The following is an 18,927-nucleotide window of genomic DNA, read 5'->3' on the forward strand; positions in this document are numbered from 1 at the left end:
TAAAAAAAACAGTTAACACTGTATTATATTAATTTGGATTGATCTGCTAGCCATAAACCATAAACATTATTATTTTTATTATGAAGCTATAATGAAAAAGTTAATTATAAAAATCAAATGGTCCAACTGTAAAACTGGTTTCATTTTCTATACAATATTTCTTCTTCCTAGAAAAGAAAAATCAGCAAATGACTATTATCAAGGAACAAAACAAAAACATTTAAGACCCATTATTATTTGGATATAGGTGTGATATATATCCTTTTAGGCTATTGTGGTTAATTCTGTCTTCATTTTTAATCCCTCAACTTCAAAACATTGTTACAAATAATGTACAATTTACTTCTAGAAAAATATTTATTTTTTTGTAGAATCTAGAAATTCTTTAAAAATCTGACACTTAATCAGGGGAAATTGATAGCAGATAAGATAGAAACAAGGCACTTGGCTTGGATCTTGCAGAAATGAGATGAACTTATTTTTCAACAGTATATATTATAACGTTACATTCTCTTTTAGTACAAAAATTCTATTGAAAGAGTAATCTGGCAAATTTTTTACTTACTTTGCGGAGCTGAAGTGTTTATAATACACTGTAATTCTAGTTCCTCAGCCCACTCCTTCTTCGTTGGCATCTGCATCATCTCACAGTTACCATTCTCTGCTGTGGACACTGGTTGACTGTCAACTGGCGTCTTTCTCAAACTTTTCATGTGCTGTTGCACTTCAGCCAAGAGAACAGCTTGTATTGCTTCAGTTACCTAGAAAGGTTTTTGTTGTAACTGTTGTTGTTTTAGTGAATTATTTTTAATAGTTTTATTACAAATACTTGGTAGTCTTGTTAAAAAAAAAAGAAGAAAAAGCCCAGAATTTTGATTTAATTGAATTTCTATAAATAATACTGTTACGTTCTGGTAGAAGTAGCATCTAAAGGAGCTAAAATATGGGGAGTAAAAGCTGTTCTGCAAATCCAAGATTCTAAATGGATACTTGAAAGGAGTTTTCAATTCTTTGATCTAACTAAGCTATTTTAAGTTTCACTAGAAGTTACAGAAAATTAATGTATCATATTGCATTTAAAGACAAGGTTAGCTCTTCAAATTATGTTCAGTTCCAAAGCACCAGTTAGCTAACACACTGGATTTAAACTGTTTAATAGAGAAGGTTAAAGAAAGGACTTTAATAATAAATCTCACTCAGCTGAATGAATGCATATGTAGTTTTACACAGATTAAAACACTGCAAGGCCTTTCCTTCCAGTTGTTGTGCTTACCTACTCAAGGAGCTGTGGCTGGGTGGGGGCAGGGAGATGTTTATCACAGAGCATCTAGTCTAATTCCTTCCTTCCTTCCTTCCTTCCTTCCTTCTTTCCTCCCTCCCTCCCTCCCTCCCTTCCTTCCTTCTTTTTTTCCTCCCTCCCTCCCTCCCTCCCTTCCTTCCTTCCTTCTTTTTTCCTCCCTCCCTCCCTCCCTTCCTTCCTTCTTTTTTTCCTCCCTCCCTCCCTCCCTCCCTCCCTCCCTTCCTTCCTTCCTTCCTCCCTTCCTTCCTTCTTTCCAGTGCTAAGGATCAAACACAGAGCATTATGCCCAAATATCTTCATTTTAAAATGAAGAACTCAGTAAATGACAGTCCAAGGTTATAGAGACCTGGTAAACAGTCCTCTGATCCTTGATTCTGTTTTACAGTATGTTGCCACCCAAGTTTCTGTACCCTTTCTTGTCAATGCAACACTAGTGACTGTTTACTCAGACTTCTTCCTGGCAAGCAATGTGGCAAAGACCAGGAGTTAGGTAGTGACCAAGAAAAGCCAGGATCTGAATCAAGGAGAGAAAAGAAAGGACACCACTGATCTAGGTGGACTTTGGACACCTTCCCATTAACCTTCTCTGACTGTAGTGAAGTCTTTCATGTAGCCACATCTCAATGCCTGCTCTGTTTTCCCTCAGAAGCCTGCCCTTTGCCAAGTTGGCCCATATTCCACAATTGCTACTGTTGCCCTCTCCATTATTCCCAGTCTGCCTGCAGGATGTGTGTAGCTAGGGATTTAGATAACACCATCTGAGAGTAGTGATCTGGAGATGTAATAGCCAAAAACAGAACATGCATTCTCTGGACATTATTTAGTCTCATTATAAATTATGGTGACATATGCTATCTTTAAAGTCCACGGCCTCCCAGGGAGCTCATGCTATGGCAGATGCTCACTGAACTACTGGGGCAGAAGGAACTGGGCACCTGACTTTTAAATAAGGAAGCTTCTTTCCAAGAGTATTAGATTACTGATTCTTTGCCTGTTCTTGTACATCTTGCACTTAAATGCTTGATTAGGGAAAGAAAACAGGCTAATGAGTGGTAATGATTTTGCTATTGTATACCATGTATACTAACATGTAGTATAGCCTATCAGGATACAAGTAAGTAATGCTTACTCATGAATGTCTGTGATATAATATTCAGCACTGTAAAATTTATGATATATTATGAATGTAGTGTATAATTATACATATCACAATTCTTGTGAATCATGCTTATTAAAATTCACCGTGTGATGAAACTTATAATAATGTGTTATTTATAAGGTGTTTACTAATGTATACTACAACATTGGCAAACTATGCTGATTTACGTATATCATAAGATGGGCATATTTTCTTAATTATTAATGATGAGTAATTTTATATAACTGAATATTTCATACATGAAATAGTTATCTTTTCACTCATGTTATTTGACAGTACTAATTCCAAGATGTGGATGATGTGATGGAAAGAACACTGGATCAAAAAAAGAAGACTTCAGTTTCTGATCCAGTTGTGACAGTTACTACATATGCAACCTTTGGCAAGTCAAACTCCTCTGAAAATTCATGTCCTTACTTACTGAGAGGGCTCAGGATGACAGCTTCTCAAAACAGAACACCGTCTGGAACCCGTAGATCACAACGTGTCCAGAACATAATACAGCCCTTAGAGTGGACAAGTTGGCCATATGTCCATACTGGGAAAATTCTCACCTCTCTGAGCAGTGTTCACAACTGTGATATAAAATGTAATCCATTTCAATGTAGTCTATCAGATATAATATCTTATAACTTATAGAATCAAGTTATAGCCTCAGTTATGATGCATATAAAAAGTCTGAAAAGTATAATTTATTGACAATTTTCAGCTATCAATGCTTGCATCCATCTAATACATAAAAATAGTAGGTAAATTTTGTTGAGTGTCATTAGTGGCAGAATTTTCTCCAACAAAATATAAATTTTTAGACAGATTTTATATAACTTTGTGATTTTTTAATGTTAGCCTAAAATGGAGCACTATGCCTATAAAGCTATCTTCCAAATTCATAGAAATAAATTTCTCTGATAAGGTAGGTATGCAAAGTACTATACTTTTACAAGGAGATGTACAGAAATCAAAGTAAAGTTTACAAATCCATGACTAGAGTCAGCCATGATTTGGGCCACATACTTATTATTATGAATGTTACTATTCCACAGATAAGATAAAATTTTTTGATTGTATATAACTAACACCTTGGAATATCAAAGTATTAAAAAACAGCATTGAGCATCATTACATTCATAAGAATCCCTGTATGCTGCTTGCTGTTATGATGTCCAGATTGTCTGAGATAAAAGTTTTTCAACAACTCTGCACTTCTTGTTGGCCTTTCATGTCTTTGCAGTATCTCCCAGAGAAGCAACACTTCTCCCTGAAAGTCCACGTGCCAGTATTTGTACCCATTGGTGTTGGAATAAAAATATCCAAAGCACTTTACTAAAGTGCCAGAAATGCAAATAGAAATCCCCACACTTTCCTGTTTCTCTTTCAGGAATTATTTTTATATTGACTCTCTGATGTATGAGAAAAGAGAGTAACCTCTGGATTGACTCATTCATCTGAAAAATTAACTCATTCTTCTCCCTTAAAGGCAAACACTCAATTTCTAAATTCATATTTTGCTGTTTAATAAAAGTTATTTCATTACTCCCTGGTGGTCCCAAAATGCAAAAGAATAAAAATAAAATAAATAAATTCAGGATTCAATGATTCAATTAACTGCTTAAATAAACAGTGTTATTAAGAATCTTAGCACTGGGTGCTGAAGCATTTAAACAACTACTTGCAAACAACCATGTTGTTTCTGGTTAGCCAAGAAATTTTCCTTCCCACTTTACAAATGAAAAAGATGAAAATGAAAAAAATCAACAAACTAAATCTATCTTCCTGACTCCTGCATTAGGTAACTGACAGAGATGACAGGACTATAAGGCTTAGCGTTCCTGGGCGGGAAATGATAAATACTCTGAAAACATCTGCCCTATTTCAAGATTTCATCTAAGGTTGCTGAACATAGAAACTTAAAGGTCCATCAGCCCAAACACACCAAACTATACCAAAGTGTAGTGAAATCTGAATGAACAGCTAGCTATAAAAGATCTTTAGATTCAGGATAAATATTCTGTAGAATCCTTTTATTTAAGGAATTTCCCCCATTGAAAGATTCTTTGACTACTGGGGCAGGGGGAAAATCTCCCTTTTAATAAACAGACTCTTTAGAGTGACTGTTAAAATGCTGATAAATGTGAGCATGTACTAGTGTTAATTTTGATCATTACAGGAAATATTTGCATAGCTATTCATGCATCCATTGAATATTTATTGACTGGCTACTGTCATTACTGCTTTTCTGGCCATTGGTGAGAGGGGATGAATGAGATAAACAAGGTCCCTGCTTTTAGAAAGTTGATAAAACAGTGAGGAGATAGGAAATAAGCAAACAACAACAACAAAAAAAATCAAATGATATCATTTCCCTTAAAAGCAACCACAATGAAAAGCATAAAGTTGGGTAACATGATGGCTACTGGAGGTGTGAAATGAGGGGAGGCCTGGTAGCAACATCAGTTGGAGTAATCAGGGACAAACTTGTTTAACAAGGCAGATTTTGAGTGAAGATCAGGGGTTGAAAGATGGAGAAATATGAATTCCATCACAAGATTACATTAAGATACTGAGGAAATAACTTTGTTTTTTTAGAAATGAAGGCCAATGTGTCTATATAAGGATAAAAATAGGGGCAGAAAAATGATGAGGGATGATATTAGGATGGTGGTAAATCATGTGGAAATGTGATTTTTCATTGTCATTACAGCTGTGCATATTTGGTGTTATAGTAGTATCAAACCCCTAAAGTTTGCTTTGACTAAACTTTGTTTCCCTATAACCAAGAATAGCCATTTGTAATCAGAATTACTGCTTCCCCCCTCTTGCAAACTTGATATTTGCCAAGTTCTTGAAGAGGAATTAAGTTCCAACAAAAATTCATCTAATCAATGCACAGATATTTATTGTACAATGTGCAAAGCTAAAAGTAAGTTTGCTTTTAGGACCCAAAGAAGCATTAAAAGAGGGAGAAGGGTTTAAATTGGACATTGAATAAAAATAGCTCTCTGTCAGCTCACAGATTAGGTACTCAAAGGACAGAAAAATGGTTTCTAAATTCATATGAACAAATTTTCAAGAAAAGCACCATAATGTCATGGCACATTTTGAAATCAAGCAACAGACAACTCTGCCTCAAACTAAAACCCTGTCAGGCAAGTAGTTACATATGATAGCATAAAGCCCCACACTTCACCCCAGTTTATTCATGTCTTTTCCTTGGTGTACCCTTGCATATTTGATTTTGATTTTTCTTTTTTCTCATCTCTGTTTCTACATTAGGCATGTTAAAATGCAAGTCCAGAGAGGACATGAGTAACTACCTACTTTTACTCTCAGGTAAAGGAAGTACCAATTACTTGCAGCAGAAATAAACTCTTCCAATAATTTCAAGAACAAGGATTATATCATACCTGCACAGACTGGTCTCGCCAACATGAGATTAGCTTCAAAAGCGGAAGGTCAGCTTCAGGTGTATGAGATTCATTCTTATCTAGAAATATGTAGAACACATTAATACCCTGAGAGTGTTAAAAATGATGTAACACACCGACCTTATCCCTGGATGCACAATGGAACGACCTGGGTAACTTGTTTGTGCAAACACCAATGCACAGATTCAATCTTGCAGAAATTCTGATTTAGAAGGTCCAGGGGTGGAGGTGTGGCAGGCAGTAATACTTTGTAACAATATCTCAGATGATTTTTACCTATAGCCAGAGTTAAGAAATAAATATACGTTCATGTAAACACACACACACATATGTATATTTATATATATACCTATAAGAATTTACATATGTATGTATATATAAGAATTTTAAATACATATAAGTAAGTGTATACACACATGCATATATGTACGTACTTTTAGACATATTTCTACCAATAATACTAACACAAATTCAGATCAAATCACATTCATTTTTACAACTTAAATTCATCTTTGCTCCTCTTTGCCAACCTAAGACAGATCACCAAATTTTGCAATTCCTTCCTCATACAAATAGTTTCTGAAATTCAATCCTGCTATGAATCAGTATCTATAATATGTAAAATCAAATAAAAGACTTCCTTTGATTTGTCCTTACCCAGCAACTCCACTCTGATCAATAGGTAAAGCACTAATGCTTCAATTTGACTCATTTTGTTATGTATTGTTTCTTTTAAGTTTGCCCTTTTAAATGTCCTTTCTATCTCTGCCTTAATGTTCCATGTGAAATTTTAAGAGTGAAGTAGGGCTTGGTCTATTTAAATTGATCCACAGAGTGCCCAGAAGTTCCCTACACAAAAAAGCACTTAATAAGTACCTTTTCATTAATTGAAAATGTACATATAATCACCCAAAGGAAAAAAATCAATGAATTAAGGCTTTCTGATAGCTAAAGTATATTATGTCAGTGTCAAATCCTAGGAATAAGATGGGGGAAAAAGATGATGGCTTTCCCCAGTGGGCAAATTGCTACTCTGTTTATTTAAATTAATGTTCTCATACAGTTTGACATTCTGATAGCAAATATTTAAATTAACATTGTTATAATATACCTTTGATTGAATCATCATTCTATATAGTAATATGAATGATATTTTATATATTTTAATATATATTTTATCATATTAGTAGTCAAAGAAAATGTGATAGAAAGTATTGGATATAATACTTGGAACATAAAAATTAGAATAAAAAAGAAATACATATGAAATTTTGACTATTTTTTTTTCTGTAGGAGCATATGATATGAATTTGAAATGACCAAACAACATATATTATAGAGATTTATGATTTTGAAGTCATATTTTCCATTTATTCCAGAGCACAGAAGGGAACAGAAAAAATCTTCTTTTGATCTCTTTCCTTTCTCCCTCTCTCATTTTGTTGACCTTGTGACTCAACCATCAAAGCTAAGTATTGGTCTCAACTGTAACTACTTACTGGCATCATGGGGTACTTCACAGTGCACTTTAATGTGATGTTAAAATTTTAATATGAGATAGAAATGAGAGCCAACTTTTCTTGGCAACGTCAGTGAGTTAAAGAATTAATTGCAACTTCAGAGGGAAAGATGAAAAGAAAACATCCCAGGCTTACCAATATAACCCAGTCACTGTTTCTGCTGACAGAAATGAGTATTGGTTCTTGTCAACCCTTTAGAATGAGTGCCTCAGAGTATTAATTTATTCTTCAGAATCTGGCTTTATAAAATTAACAACATGGAGTAAATCCTTTTACTTTCCATCTATTATTAAAAAGAAAACAATCTTGTGTTTTCAGTATTCAACTGAATTTTAAATGGTATAAATGCCACCCTAAATATTAGAGATATTATTCAGTAGTAATACTGGTTGCTTAAGCTGCTTTGGGTGGGAAGTCAGAGGAGAAGAGGGAATGCCTTGGCTCTAGTTAGCAATTCCCTGTCTTTGCAGAAACATGTATGTTAAACCTTAAATTCTAATACCATTCACCATATTATAAAAAATGAATATCAAATAACTAACTCTAACAAGAGCAACTATCTAAGAAGACAGCCAGCAGCCCAGATAAGGGCCACATAGAGGGAACACTATTTACAATCATAAATGTCAGAAATGACCTGACAGAATGGAAAGAAAAAGAAAGGGTAGGAATCAGATTTAGATTGGAATTTTGATTATGAATGAATCATCTAACTTCTATGAGCCCCAATTCTTCTGAAGGTAAAAAATAGAGTTTTTTCTACTTTGTAAAGTTCTTCATATATTAAATGAGATAATATATCTAAATCCATCAGTATAATTTTTAGAATACACTAAGCCACTCATACTTGAAAAAACCTTGAGAAGTTTTTCTAACAGTTTTGTGAGGGCCTCTGTGCACCAATGTTCAAGTAAATCCATTAAACAGGTCAGGCACTATACAACTTTAGAAAGAACATGCATATCAAGTCTGAAAACTTATTGTCACTTTCAAAATGTAGCAAATAAAGTTTTTAAAGGAGTAAATAGTAAGCGAAAGAGTTGGATCTTGAACCTCAGTCATTTATTTCATTTATTTCCCAAGCCATTGTTTTATTTACTACTTATCCCTTAATTTTATTCAGTCACTAGTTTTATTCATCCACTAATTCAAAAAGTGCTTGTTTAAATTCTCCTCCTCATTGTTTGAGGAACTGGGGACATAACAGTGAATAAAACTATCCTAAAAGTGTAACCCCCATCAAACTTACATTTCAATAGCAGGCAGCAGATGACAAATAGAAAAAGTGACAGTGAAAAGGTTTTAAATAGTACAAGAAAAAAAGAGTTAGGGAGGGCTAAGGAAGCACCTTTGGCACCTTTGTTGACTAAGTGGCATCTGAGAAGCCTTAAAGGTCAAGGTGAGTGGAGGGAGGGTAGGTTGATCCATACAGATATCTGGATAAAGAACATTCTGTGCAAAGGTACAGCCAACACAAAAGGTACTGCTTGTTGTATTTGGTTTAAGAATAAAAAGGTGAGAGTAGGTGTAACTGAGTTTAACTAGGTGATGAGTATGTGATGGTGTGGATACAGTGGCCAGGTCAAATGGGGCCTTATGGCCTTGTGAGCTCTGGGAAGGACTGTGATTTTTATTTAAAAAAGTCACTGGAAGGCTGTATGTAGAGAAAGGAGATTCTGAGTTAGATCGAAATGGCTGCTTAATTGGGAATGGAGGGTATGAGCAAAGAATAGGATCAGAGAGGTGATGGGGAATCTGCTAAGGTCATCCAGGCAAGAAGGATGAAGGCTCACACTAGTGGAGTGAGTGGTCATGGAGGTGGTGAGAAGCAGCAGGATTCTGGGATGTATTCAGAAGGTGGAACCAACACGATGACTAAAATTGTGGATGTGGGATATGAGAGACAGGGAAAGTAAAAATGATATCAAAGTTCTTGGCCTGAACAACTGGAGTGACAACTACCATTTATTGAGATAAAGGAGCATCATTTGGCACCAAAAGAAAATCTAAACACTGAGATTGTTACTCAGAAGCATATAAGAGTTTTACACAGAAGAAATAGCAATAAAATTCTCTAATAATCATTCAGTAGTAAAGATATCGATGCAAAATAAACCTTCCAATAAATCACATGTGACCTTAATTTAATATCCAAAAATTTTCTTTGCTGAAAGTTTCAAACTTTTAGGTATTTCAAAGATCATTTGTGAAATCTATATTTTATGCAATGTTACTAATTTTACCGATGCCATTTAGTTACAAAATATTATTTCATAGGAAAAAAATAAATCTGATCATATCCATGCCTGTAACTTCCTTACCATTTCTTAAGTAACCATAGAAGCTTGAAATATGCAAAATATCATTCCCAGGACTTTTCACCTTATTATGTATAGATTCTGTTTTGAAGAATCTGTTGGGAAAAAAAGTATATACAGAATATTATTGAAAGGCTACGAAAAATAATTTGAGAAAATAAATTGAAGATGTGAGTACACGAACACATTAGCAAATTTGGGAACTGAACACAGATTATTTTTAGGAATATCTTCCATATTAATCTCTTTTGTGATTCTCATTTCTGACTAAAATATTAATCCCAATTGAATTGCAAATCTTAGTTAACCAGGATTATTTGTGACCTACTTTTATAAGACGAACCTTGCTACTTAAGGAAATGACTTCTGGCTATTGCAACAAACATTTGAATCTTATATGTTGACATCTGTCAAAAATTCCTCCCCAGTTACCGGCAGACTTTAACCTAGGTCTGAGTTTAAATTATGGGGATCTTTAGATACTATTAGGGATGTTCTCATAATGAGCTATTTCCTTAAATTTATTTAAATCATGTACCCTTTGTTAAGTGTACAATGATTTCTCAACTTCACAACCACAATAAAATGTTAGAGAAGTGGCAAAATTTGTTGAAAGGATTGTTGAAGGATTTGATATAACAAATTCAATATATATTTTTGTAATTTAAAAAAAAAAAAATTGTTCAGGCTCCAACACTCCAATAGCTGATCAAATTTGGGGTGACTGACTTAGAGAAACAGTTCATAATTAATTCTGATACTCCATTCTATAAGGTTTATTTTTGGTGGAAATTTTTTTTTTTTTTTGCAGGGGTGGGTGATGGAATGCAGGGCCTCATGCCTGCTAGGTAAGTTCTCTATCAGAGAGCTATATCCAGAGGTCTAGAAGAAGGCTTTAAGGAATCAACTAATATCTGGCAACAATTTAAAGGCCATTCAATGAAAGGCATGCTGAAAGCCCATAAATTCTCCTGCAGGACATGAAATACATCCTCTCCATCCTATATTCTATTTCATGAACAAACTCAGAGTGAAGATAGTAACCAACTCTTTCATCTGCTCTGTGAAACTATAATAAGCAGACAAAATTGTTTGCAGCTCAAGTTTTTAAGAATTTGAAGAAATCTTAGGAATAATCTTCCTACCCAATTCATTTTGCAAATGAGGGGAAAAAAAGCCCCAAAAGTCTAAGTGACCAGCCCAAAGTTACACAGCTGGTATGACAAGAAAATCAGCATTCAGTTCTAGGTTTTCAGATTCCAGGGCCATTGCATTTTTTTTTCCACCATAGTTTGGTGTTATATAATCTTAATAACAGAAAAGTTAAGGGAAAAAAAAGACTATTCAAAATAATAATTAAAAAAAGATTTAGGCATTTAAAATGAACACAGTAAATAGAGAAAATTGCATATATGAATCACAATTTTACCAATCTTTTGTTTTCTATTATTAGAACCAACAAACTGAAAATTAAAAGTCTTGTAACATGGAAACATTACAATGGAAAAAAGCATAATGGTGAATCTGATAGAATTCATTTAAACTTTCACCAGTCTATGGGTTCACTGAGAGCAAGGCCTCTATTACACTGTGCCTTGCAGATACATGTTGAACTGATCTCTTGTCAAAGAATAGAAACGTCATGGAAAATTTACCATGTCACGGGCAATGCAAACAGCATCTCCTCTAGAAAAGCCTTCTGATGGATTCATCCCACTCTGCTCTCTCTACTCCAACCACATGACCTACTTATTCACATAACCAATGTTTTTCCTTAAGCCTTTCCTCTGTTTCAGTGTTTTCTTTGTTTCATGTATAACATGTTTATCATTTGAATGAGTCCCTACCCAAATCATAAGTTCATTTTAAATTTTTTCTCTAGTCCAGTGCTAAGAATATAGTTTAATAAATAAGCACTTGGTGAACTAAACTAGGTTCTGTAACAACAGACTGTGAAAACTACACTGAAAAGGAAAACACAGAGATGCAGAGATGCAGTTAGTACTGGAGAAGCTGGAAGACTGCTCTGGTGCTTAGCCTGTCCTACCTCTCAGAAGCTGAATTAACCTTGGGCTCAACACTTTCTATGAGCCTCATTATCCCTATCCCTACAATGAGCAAAACAAAACTACTAACAGCCCAGCTTTGATGTGCACAGTAAATGAAACAATGTATGTAAAGGGATTACATAATGACTAGCAAATGTTCAACACTCAAGAAACAATAGCTATGTTGTTACTAAATTGTACTTTCTATAATTAATTAGTGGAGAACCTCTTCTATTTTATCATGCTGAAACATAAATTTAATGATATGATTTGATATATAAAATTTTCAAATTTTTCTATTCCTGATAATATATATCTTCATAAGCATTTATTTACATATGGTTTGCTCATACTTAATTCATATCGTGTATAATTGATTTGAATATATATATATATATATATATATATATATATATATATATATATATACTCACCTACCTACCTACTGCTTAAACATTTAACATTATGACTTTCCTCACACATATTTTGAGTACAATGGATATTTGTTGAATGAAGTAATTTTAAAATATATACATGTATTGGCAAATTATCCTCCAATCCCAAAGGATTAATAAGATTTCCTTAATTGTGTTTTAAACCAAATAAGTTTTTGCATATCTACTACCATCATTAGGAAGAAAGAAACACTAGAGAGCTGAATATTGCAAATAATATTTTTTCAAATATCCCAAATTAGAATAGTCAAAATCTTTAGGCATGTCTTACCTGTCAAAATCACAGGCCAGTTCTGAAGGCATGTTGACTAACTTATTAACTAAAAAGAGTCTGCTCAATAAATAAACTATAGTATTTGACTCCTCCAAAGAATCACAATTATTTTCCAGTCCTCTTGGTGTTCCAACATGATTTGGAAGAGTGGCTGTGTATTTATTTGACAAGTCCAAAACTTTTCTGGAAAACAAATTTACTCTCGAGTACTCTTTCTTCATTTCAGCATTGCATAAATCCCAACCTGGCAGCATCAATGAGAAGTGGTCTTCATTTGAAGCAAGCCCTAAGGAAACAGGACCCTGAAGCTTTAAAATATTGAGATGATTAATGCAGAGATTATCTAGTTCTTTATCCACTCCCCATGGCAAAAGGCAGGACAGAAACAATTTAGCAGTGTCTATTGTGAGGTTGGCATCAACTTTTCTTGATGCTTTGGTATGCTTCTTCTTGGAGCTCTTTGTTTTCTTCTGCCTTTTAATATCATCATTTTCTTGTATGAATTTGATAGCATTGTTTCCTTGGATCAGGCCATCAATGAGAGGCTTGGCTTGGGCCTCTGCTGAGAGAGAACCACTAGCAGTTTTATTTCTTTTTATTGTCAGGGTCTTCTTCTCTACTGTGCTCTTGGCTCTCCTCAAGATTTCACTACCATAGAATGAATTGGAAGGGTCAGCAGCACTGAGTGGAGTCGGCAGCAAAAGTTTAACAAGGTTTTCAAGATCAAATAGAAGAATATGAAAGCCAACGTTACTCCATTTTGTTTTCACAGGCAAGACATTAAAAGGTGTTGGGAAAGACTTAGCATCAGCAACCTAAGGGGAAAAATATTTGTACATCAAATTCTTGTTTATAAGTTATTGTATTAAATGTTCCATGATGTCAAAGTGTCATAAAAAGGAAATATGAATGAAGTAAGAGTTAAAGGAAAGAACCAGTAAGTATAGCTAAAGATGTCATGTCAATAGTTTTGTCTTAGCTATAAAAATTCTTTCTTAAATTGAACATTTTATATTGTGACATTCTTCCTTTCCCCTTTTTAAAAATTATTTATTTATTTATTTTTTTAAATACATGACAATAGTGGAATATATTACACTCATTATTACCCATTCTTCCTTTCCACTTTTAAAAAAGGCTTTTTTTTTTTTTTTTCCTCTAAGTAAATTTGAATTAGGCCTTTGGAGCAAGATGGCACTAGATGAACATCCTTTGATATATACTCAAATCTTCCTATTATAGTCACAGAAACATACAAGAGAAAAAAATGAGTTTGCAAATTAAAAAGACCAACAGTTAGAATACCTACAGACATTAAGCAAGTAGTTTAACATGACAGTTTCTCCAATTTTTGTTTAAAATTTTGAATACTTAGAAATGACCTTAATGTTAACCTACATCAGATTGATTTTTTTGAGCATTTCTTGCTCAAAGACAAAACCAAAAATCTTACCCTGGGGACTTGCATTTGATTTTGCCCACAAATTGGCAATGACTTCCCATACTCAATATATTCCTGTTCACTTATGATGCCCCTTCCTTGAGTACCCTGTGACCTCTCACCAACCCATCACTCTCTATCCTCTTCCTTGTACTTGTTCTTCTTCGAACTACTTGTTATTATCTTATGTTATATGAAAAACTTATTAGTATATTTTATGTTTGGTCCATTAGCATTTAAACTTCACCTTTGAAGACATTGTTTGTTTCTAGTGCCTAAAAAATGATGCTGTTATAAAGACTCAATAAATATTTGTTGAATTAAAAATGGCATATTTATACAATGAGATATCATTTAAATATTTTTAAATGATAGTGTTAGCTATGTTAATTGATTAAAAAAATAGGTGCCTATTAGGCAGAAAAATAATCCCCTTATAAACATATGTGTGCATAAATATAAAGATATTTTAAATATACATATACACACACACTAATCTACACATATGTAGACATAATATATAATACAGACACAAAGAATATGCACCAAAATGTTAACAACAGTTACTTTGAAATTGGGAATTACAATGATATTTATCTCTATTTGAACTCTGAAATTCAAGTTTTGAATTTCTGAAATTTTAAGTCATGATATTTTTAATTTATAATAATAAAAAAGAAAATTTTTAAAACAGACCATTGAAAATTATAAACAATAAAAAAGTTAAATGTAAAAAGTATCTTTTTCTATCAATACATAATACAAAGATTAATATACCAACTGAGCTATATCCCCAGTCCCCAATATAATTTTTAATAAATAGCTTTTGTAAATCAATGAGTACCATAAAAATTGAAAAATGGGTAAAGACAATCAAAAGCAATTCACAAAAAAATTAAAATATGAAAAAGTGGTTACCACAAGTAATAATCAAAGGAAGTAAAATTAAGATAGTACCATTCACTATCTGTTAATTCAGGAGAATTTCTTACATTATTTTAGTAGATATATTTATTAATACAAAATAACATATAATCAACTATTTAGTCTTCTCAGAATTATCAATGTACAATGGAAATGTTGTATATAAAGAAACATGAACAAAACTATGTAGCATGACTATTCATAATTATCCCAAATTAGAAACTAAATATCCATCAACAGTAGAACACATGGGAATACAATAATGCATCCATGCAATGGGAAAATATTCAATGAAAATGAAAGAACTGTTGCTACATTCAACAAAATATATATACCAACTACAGATCTCACCAACATACTGTCAACTTAAGAAATCAGACTCAAAAGAATTAACTCTCTATGGTTTCATCCCTGATACTTTAAAAAAATAGGAGAAAACTAAATGATAGGGTTTAGAAAATAGTTACCTTTCACAGACAGGGAGACAATTGTTTCTGGTGTGCATACATATGCTATTTTATGATATATCTATGTGGTTATTTATTGCTTTTAAGTGGAAATTTAAATTATTTTTAAGATTTGTTGTTGTTTTTACAGATTTTTTAAAAAGCCACAGTGAATATTCTTCTGATACAAATCACATGGTGACACATCTGCAAAAGTTTCGAGAGTGATATTGAGGATGAATACTTTCAGCTCTGTGCTATTATTTCAAATTCTTTTCACCAATTTGTGAAAAAATTTGCACCAGTGGCTGCACCAATTTGTAACCTCAGAAGCATTGTGTAAAATGAGTTTCCTTTGCTCCACATACTTATCAACATAGGCTTTCTCATTTTTGTCAATATGGGGAATATAAATTGGTATCCTTGTGATTTTAATTGCTTTTACTATTGCTATTGAGTACCATTCCAATATTTTATCAGTCTTTTATGTTTGATAAAATACCTATTTGGCTTTTATAACTTTTATTTTCATATTGATTCGAGGTAGTTTTGATATTTATCTAAGAAATATTTCTTTGTTAGTTAGTGTTCCAAATACCTTTTCCTTATTTGTAGCTTGTCTTGTTACTATTTGGAGGGGATGGGTACTGGATTGAATTCAGAGGCACTCGACCACTGAGCCACATCACCAGCCCTAGTTTGTATTTTATTTAGAGACAAAGTCTCACTGAGTTTCTTAGAGCCTCACTATTGCTGAGGCTGGCATTGAACTGACTATCCTCTTGCTGCAGCCTCCAGAGCTGCTGGGATTACAGGCATGCACCACAGCGTCTGGCTCTTGTAACTATTTTTAATGGTGTTTTTTGATGAACACTGAGTTCTTCTTTTAATACTATCAAATTAGGAAACACTTTCCTAAAAGATTATATTCCTGTGTTTTTCTTTAAATTAATATTTCCTGCCCAGAGGAAATAAAATATTTACCTATTTTTTTTTCAAAATTTATAGTTTTATACAACTTTTTAAATCTTTAATGGTTTTATTTTTCATTTTTGTGTTTGATTTGCCATAGGTAACAATTTTCATGTTTTGATATCTGACTGTTTCAATGTCATTGTGAATTTGCCCTTTTCTCACTGATCTCTATTACCTGGGGCATCATTTGATTTATCTGTTACTACAGAACATGAAATTGTACACTAGTATTAGAAAAAGACCTAACATCTAGTTGGGCAAGTTCTCCTACCTTAGTCTATTTTTTTTTTTATTCTTTCATATGAATTTGAAATCATTCATCAAATTGTAACTATTTGTTAAGTTATATCTATCTCCCAGTTACTTAGGCCATATATAATTTCTTTTGATAGTTTTTCTAATTGTGCTAAAGAATGTCTGTTATTTGATTGTCAAATATTTGAATCTGTGGTATCTATGAGTCCTTTCTTTATTTTTATTGCCTCTTTTTTTCTTACTAGAAATTTGTCAATTTTGATATTCTTCTCAAAAGACCAACTTTTGACTTTGTTTAGCCAGTCAATGGAAGAATGTTTCTCTTGAAAGACAGTTTTGCTGAGTACACAATTTTAGCTTGATTTCTCTTCTTTTTGGTATTTTTGAAGGTGTTATTCTGCAGTCTCTTGGCTTCCTTTGATGCAGCTGACAGGTCAGTCAGGTGCTATTCTGTCTCTCATCTTTTTTCCTGCCTTTTTTTTTTTAAAAAAGATCTTTTGTCTTTAATATTCTGCCACAAAACATAACTTCTAGGTAGGATTTTTTTCCCAAATCCTATATTGTATTGAGTACAGTTCCCATTTTTCATCTTTTGAGTGATGGTCAAACTTCTCTTTTAAAATATTTTGTTTCCTCATATTATCATCCCCTATGGAACACCAATTAGATGTTTGTCAGAGGCTTTATGTTTCCTGTGATTCTTTACATCTCTCTGTCTCATGCTGGAAAATCTCTAGAGATGTTGATTTTTAGTTTGCCAATTTTCTTTTCATCAGTCGCTAATGAAATGAGTAACTCACCTTACTCACTGAGTTTCTAGAAGTTCTGTTTGGTCCTTTTAAAAAATAAATTAGTCATTTTTGTAGTCAATTATTTCTTATTCATATTTTTTTAATTCTTTATTTAAAAAAAATACTTGTTTTACTTTCTGCATCTGCAATTCTGAGTTCTAAATCTTTGTTTTACCCTGCTTTTCCATTCTGCTAAGGCTTTCCTGCTTTCTTGCTTACATTGGTTGGGATTGTGTATGTTTGTGTTCAATGTTATCAGTGAGGATCCTGTGAGACACACTCTTTAACAGAAGATTTTAGTTTGTGCCTGTCAGATATCCAGGACCCTTTGTAAGAAAAAAATTTCTTCTTCAAAGTTTTTCATTCCAGGACTGGGACCAGCAAAGAATGATATTTCCATCCTCTCTTTCTGTAGATCATAGCCCTTGCTTTGGTTCACTTTTTTACTGAATATGTACCTCTTATGGGACCATGGATTTATGCAGCAGTCTCCAACATTCCATCACTGTCTTGGACCTGTGTATTTTCTCTAATCACCGTAGTTAAAATTAAAACTAGAAACTCCCAGGGATTAACATATGCCTTTTCAGCATTCTCCTGACCTGTCGTCACCTGTATTCCCATTTTGTTTTTATCTTTAAGAATTTCCTTAAGTTTCTTCTTACTCAGGTATGAATTAGTCCTAAAGATGATTTCAAAAGTAGTGTGTCAATTATTTTTAGAGATTGGCTAGGACTGATGTTCAGGCTGTTAGCCTATTAATAGATGAAAATTGTATTTGGAAAAAACATAAAAAATTAAAATATTTATTTTTGAAAATGGAAAGAGAAAATTAGTTTTCTCATATATTTTGGTGTGTGTAAATTGGTACTTAGTTTATGGCAGGCAATTTAGCAATCTCTATCAGTAACCTTAAAATATTATATATCCTTTAATGTGGAAATTCCTTTAAAATAATTTATCTTAACGAGTAATTATAAACATAATAAAATCATACAAATTGAAGGATCTTCCATATCAATGAGCTGAAAATAACTTAAATGTCCAACAATATAGAGTTAACTAAATGCATGCACAACAAAATATGATGTGGCCATTAAAAACAAGATTTTATAAAATATATAATGTCATGGGAAGAAATTTACATATACTATCAATGGAAAATATCTAGATTTTTTAAAAGTATAATCCCATTTTTTATAAAATTACAGATTTCTTAATGTCTATTTTTGATTATAGGTATTTTAAAAATTTCTGTAAAACCTATATTAACTGTACCAAAAAGAAAAAAAAAAACACTTTAAAAACAGTCATCAAAATTGCTAAGAAAATGTCAGTAACAGACAAGATTATCTAATTTTTTTTTCATGTGCTGTAGTTTGGATCTTAAATGTCCTTCAAAGGCTATGTGCTAAAGAGTTGACTGCCAGCCTGCAGTGCTACTGGGAGGACATGGAACCTTTAGAAGGAGGGCCTAGTGGAAGGAAGTTAGGTCATTGGAGTGTGCTCTTGAAGGGGATGGTGTGACCCAGAACCCTTCTGTCCACTCTTTCTCCTTGCTTCTATGTGGTAAGAAACTTTGCTCCACCATGTGCT

General features: G+C 33.0%; 1 protein-coding gene across 1 annotated transcript in view; it reads right to left on the reverse strand.

Annotated features, from left to right (window-relative positions):
* The window catches only part of Wdr72 (WD repeat domain 72), a 209,190-nt gene that overhangs the window by 79,398 nt on the left and 110,865 nt on the right, over nt 1–18,927 (reverse strand). Inside the window, exons 15-18 of the mRNA XM_027926086.2 lie at nt 12,497–13,314; nt 9,726–9,817; nt 5,864–5,943; nt 566–761 (exon numbers count right to left, since the gene is read on the reverse strand). Coding sequence (XP_027781887.2) covers nt 566–761; nt 5,864–5,943; nt 9,726–9,817; nt 12,497–13,314 — 1,186 coding nt within the window. The remainder of the gene's footprint in view (nt 1–565; nt 762–5,863; nt 5,944–9,725; nt 9,818–12,496; nt 13,315–18,927) is intronic.

Source organism: Marmota flaviventris, chromosome 2 (genome assembly GCF_047511675.1).
Source record: "Marmota flaviventris isolate mMarFla1 chromosome 2, mMarFla1.hap1, whole genome shotgun sequence".
NCBI classification, from domain to species: domain Eukaryota; kingdom Metazoa; phylum Chordata; class Mammalia; order Rodentia; family Sciuridae; genus Marmota; species Marmota flaviventris.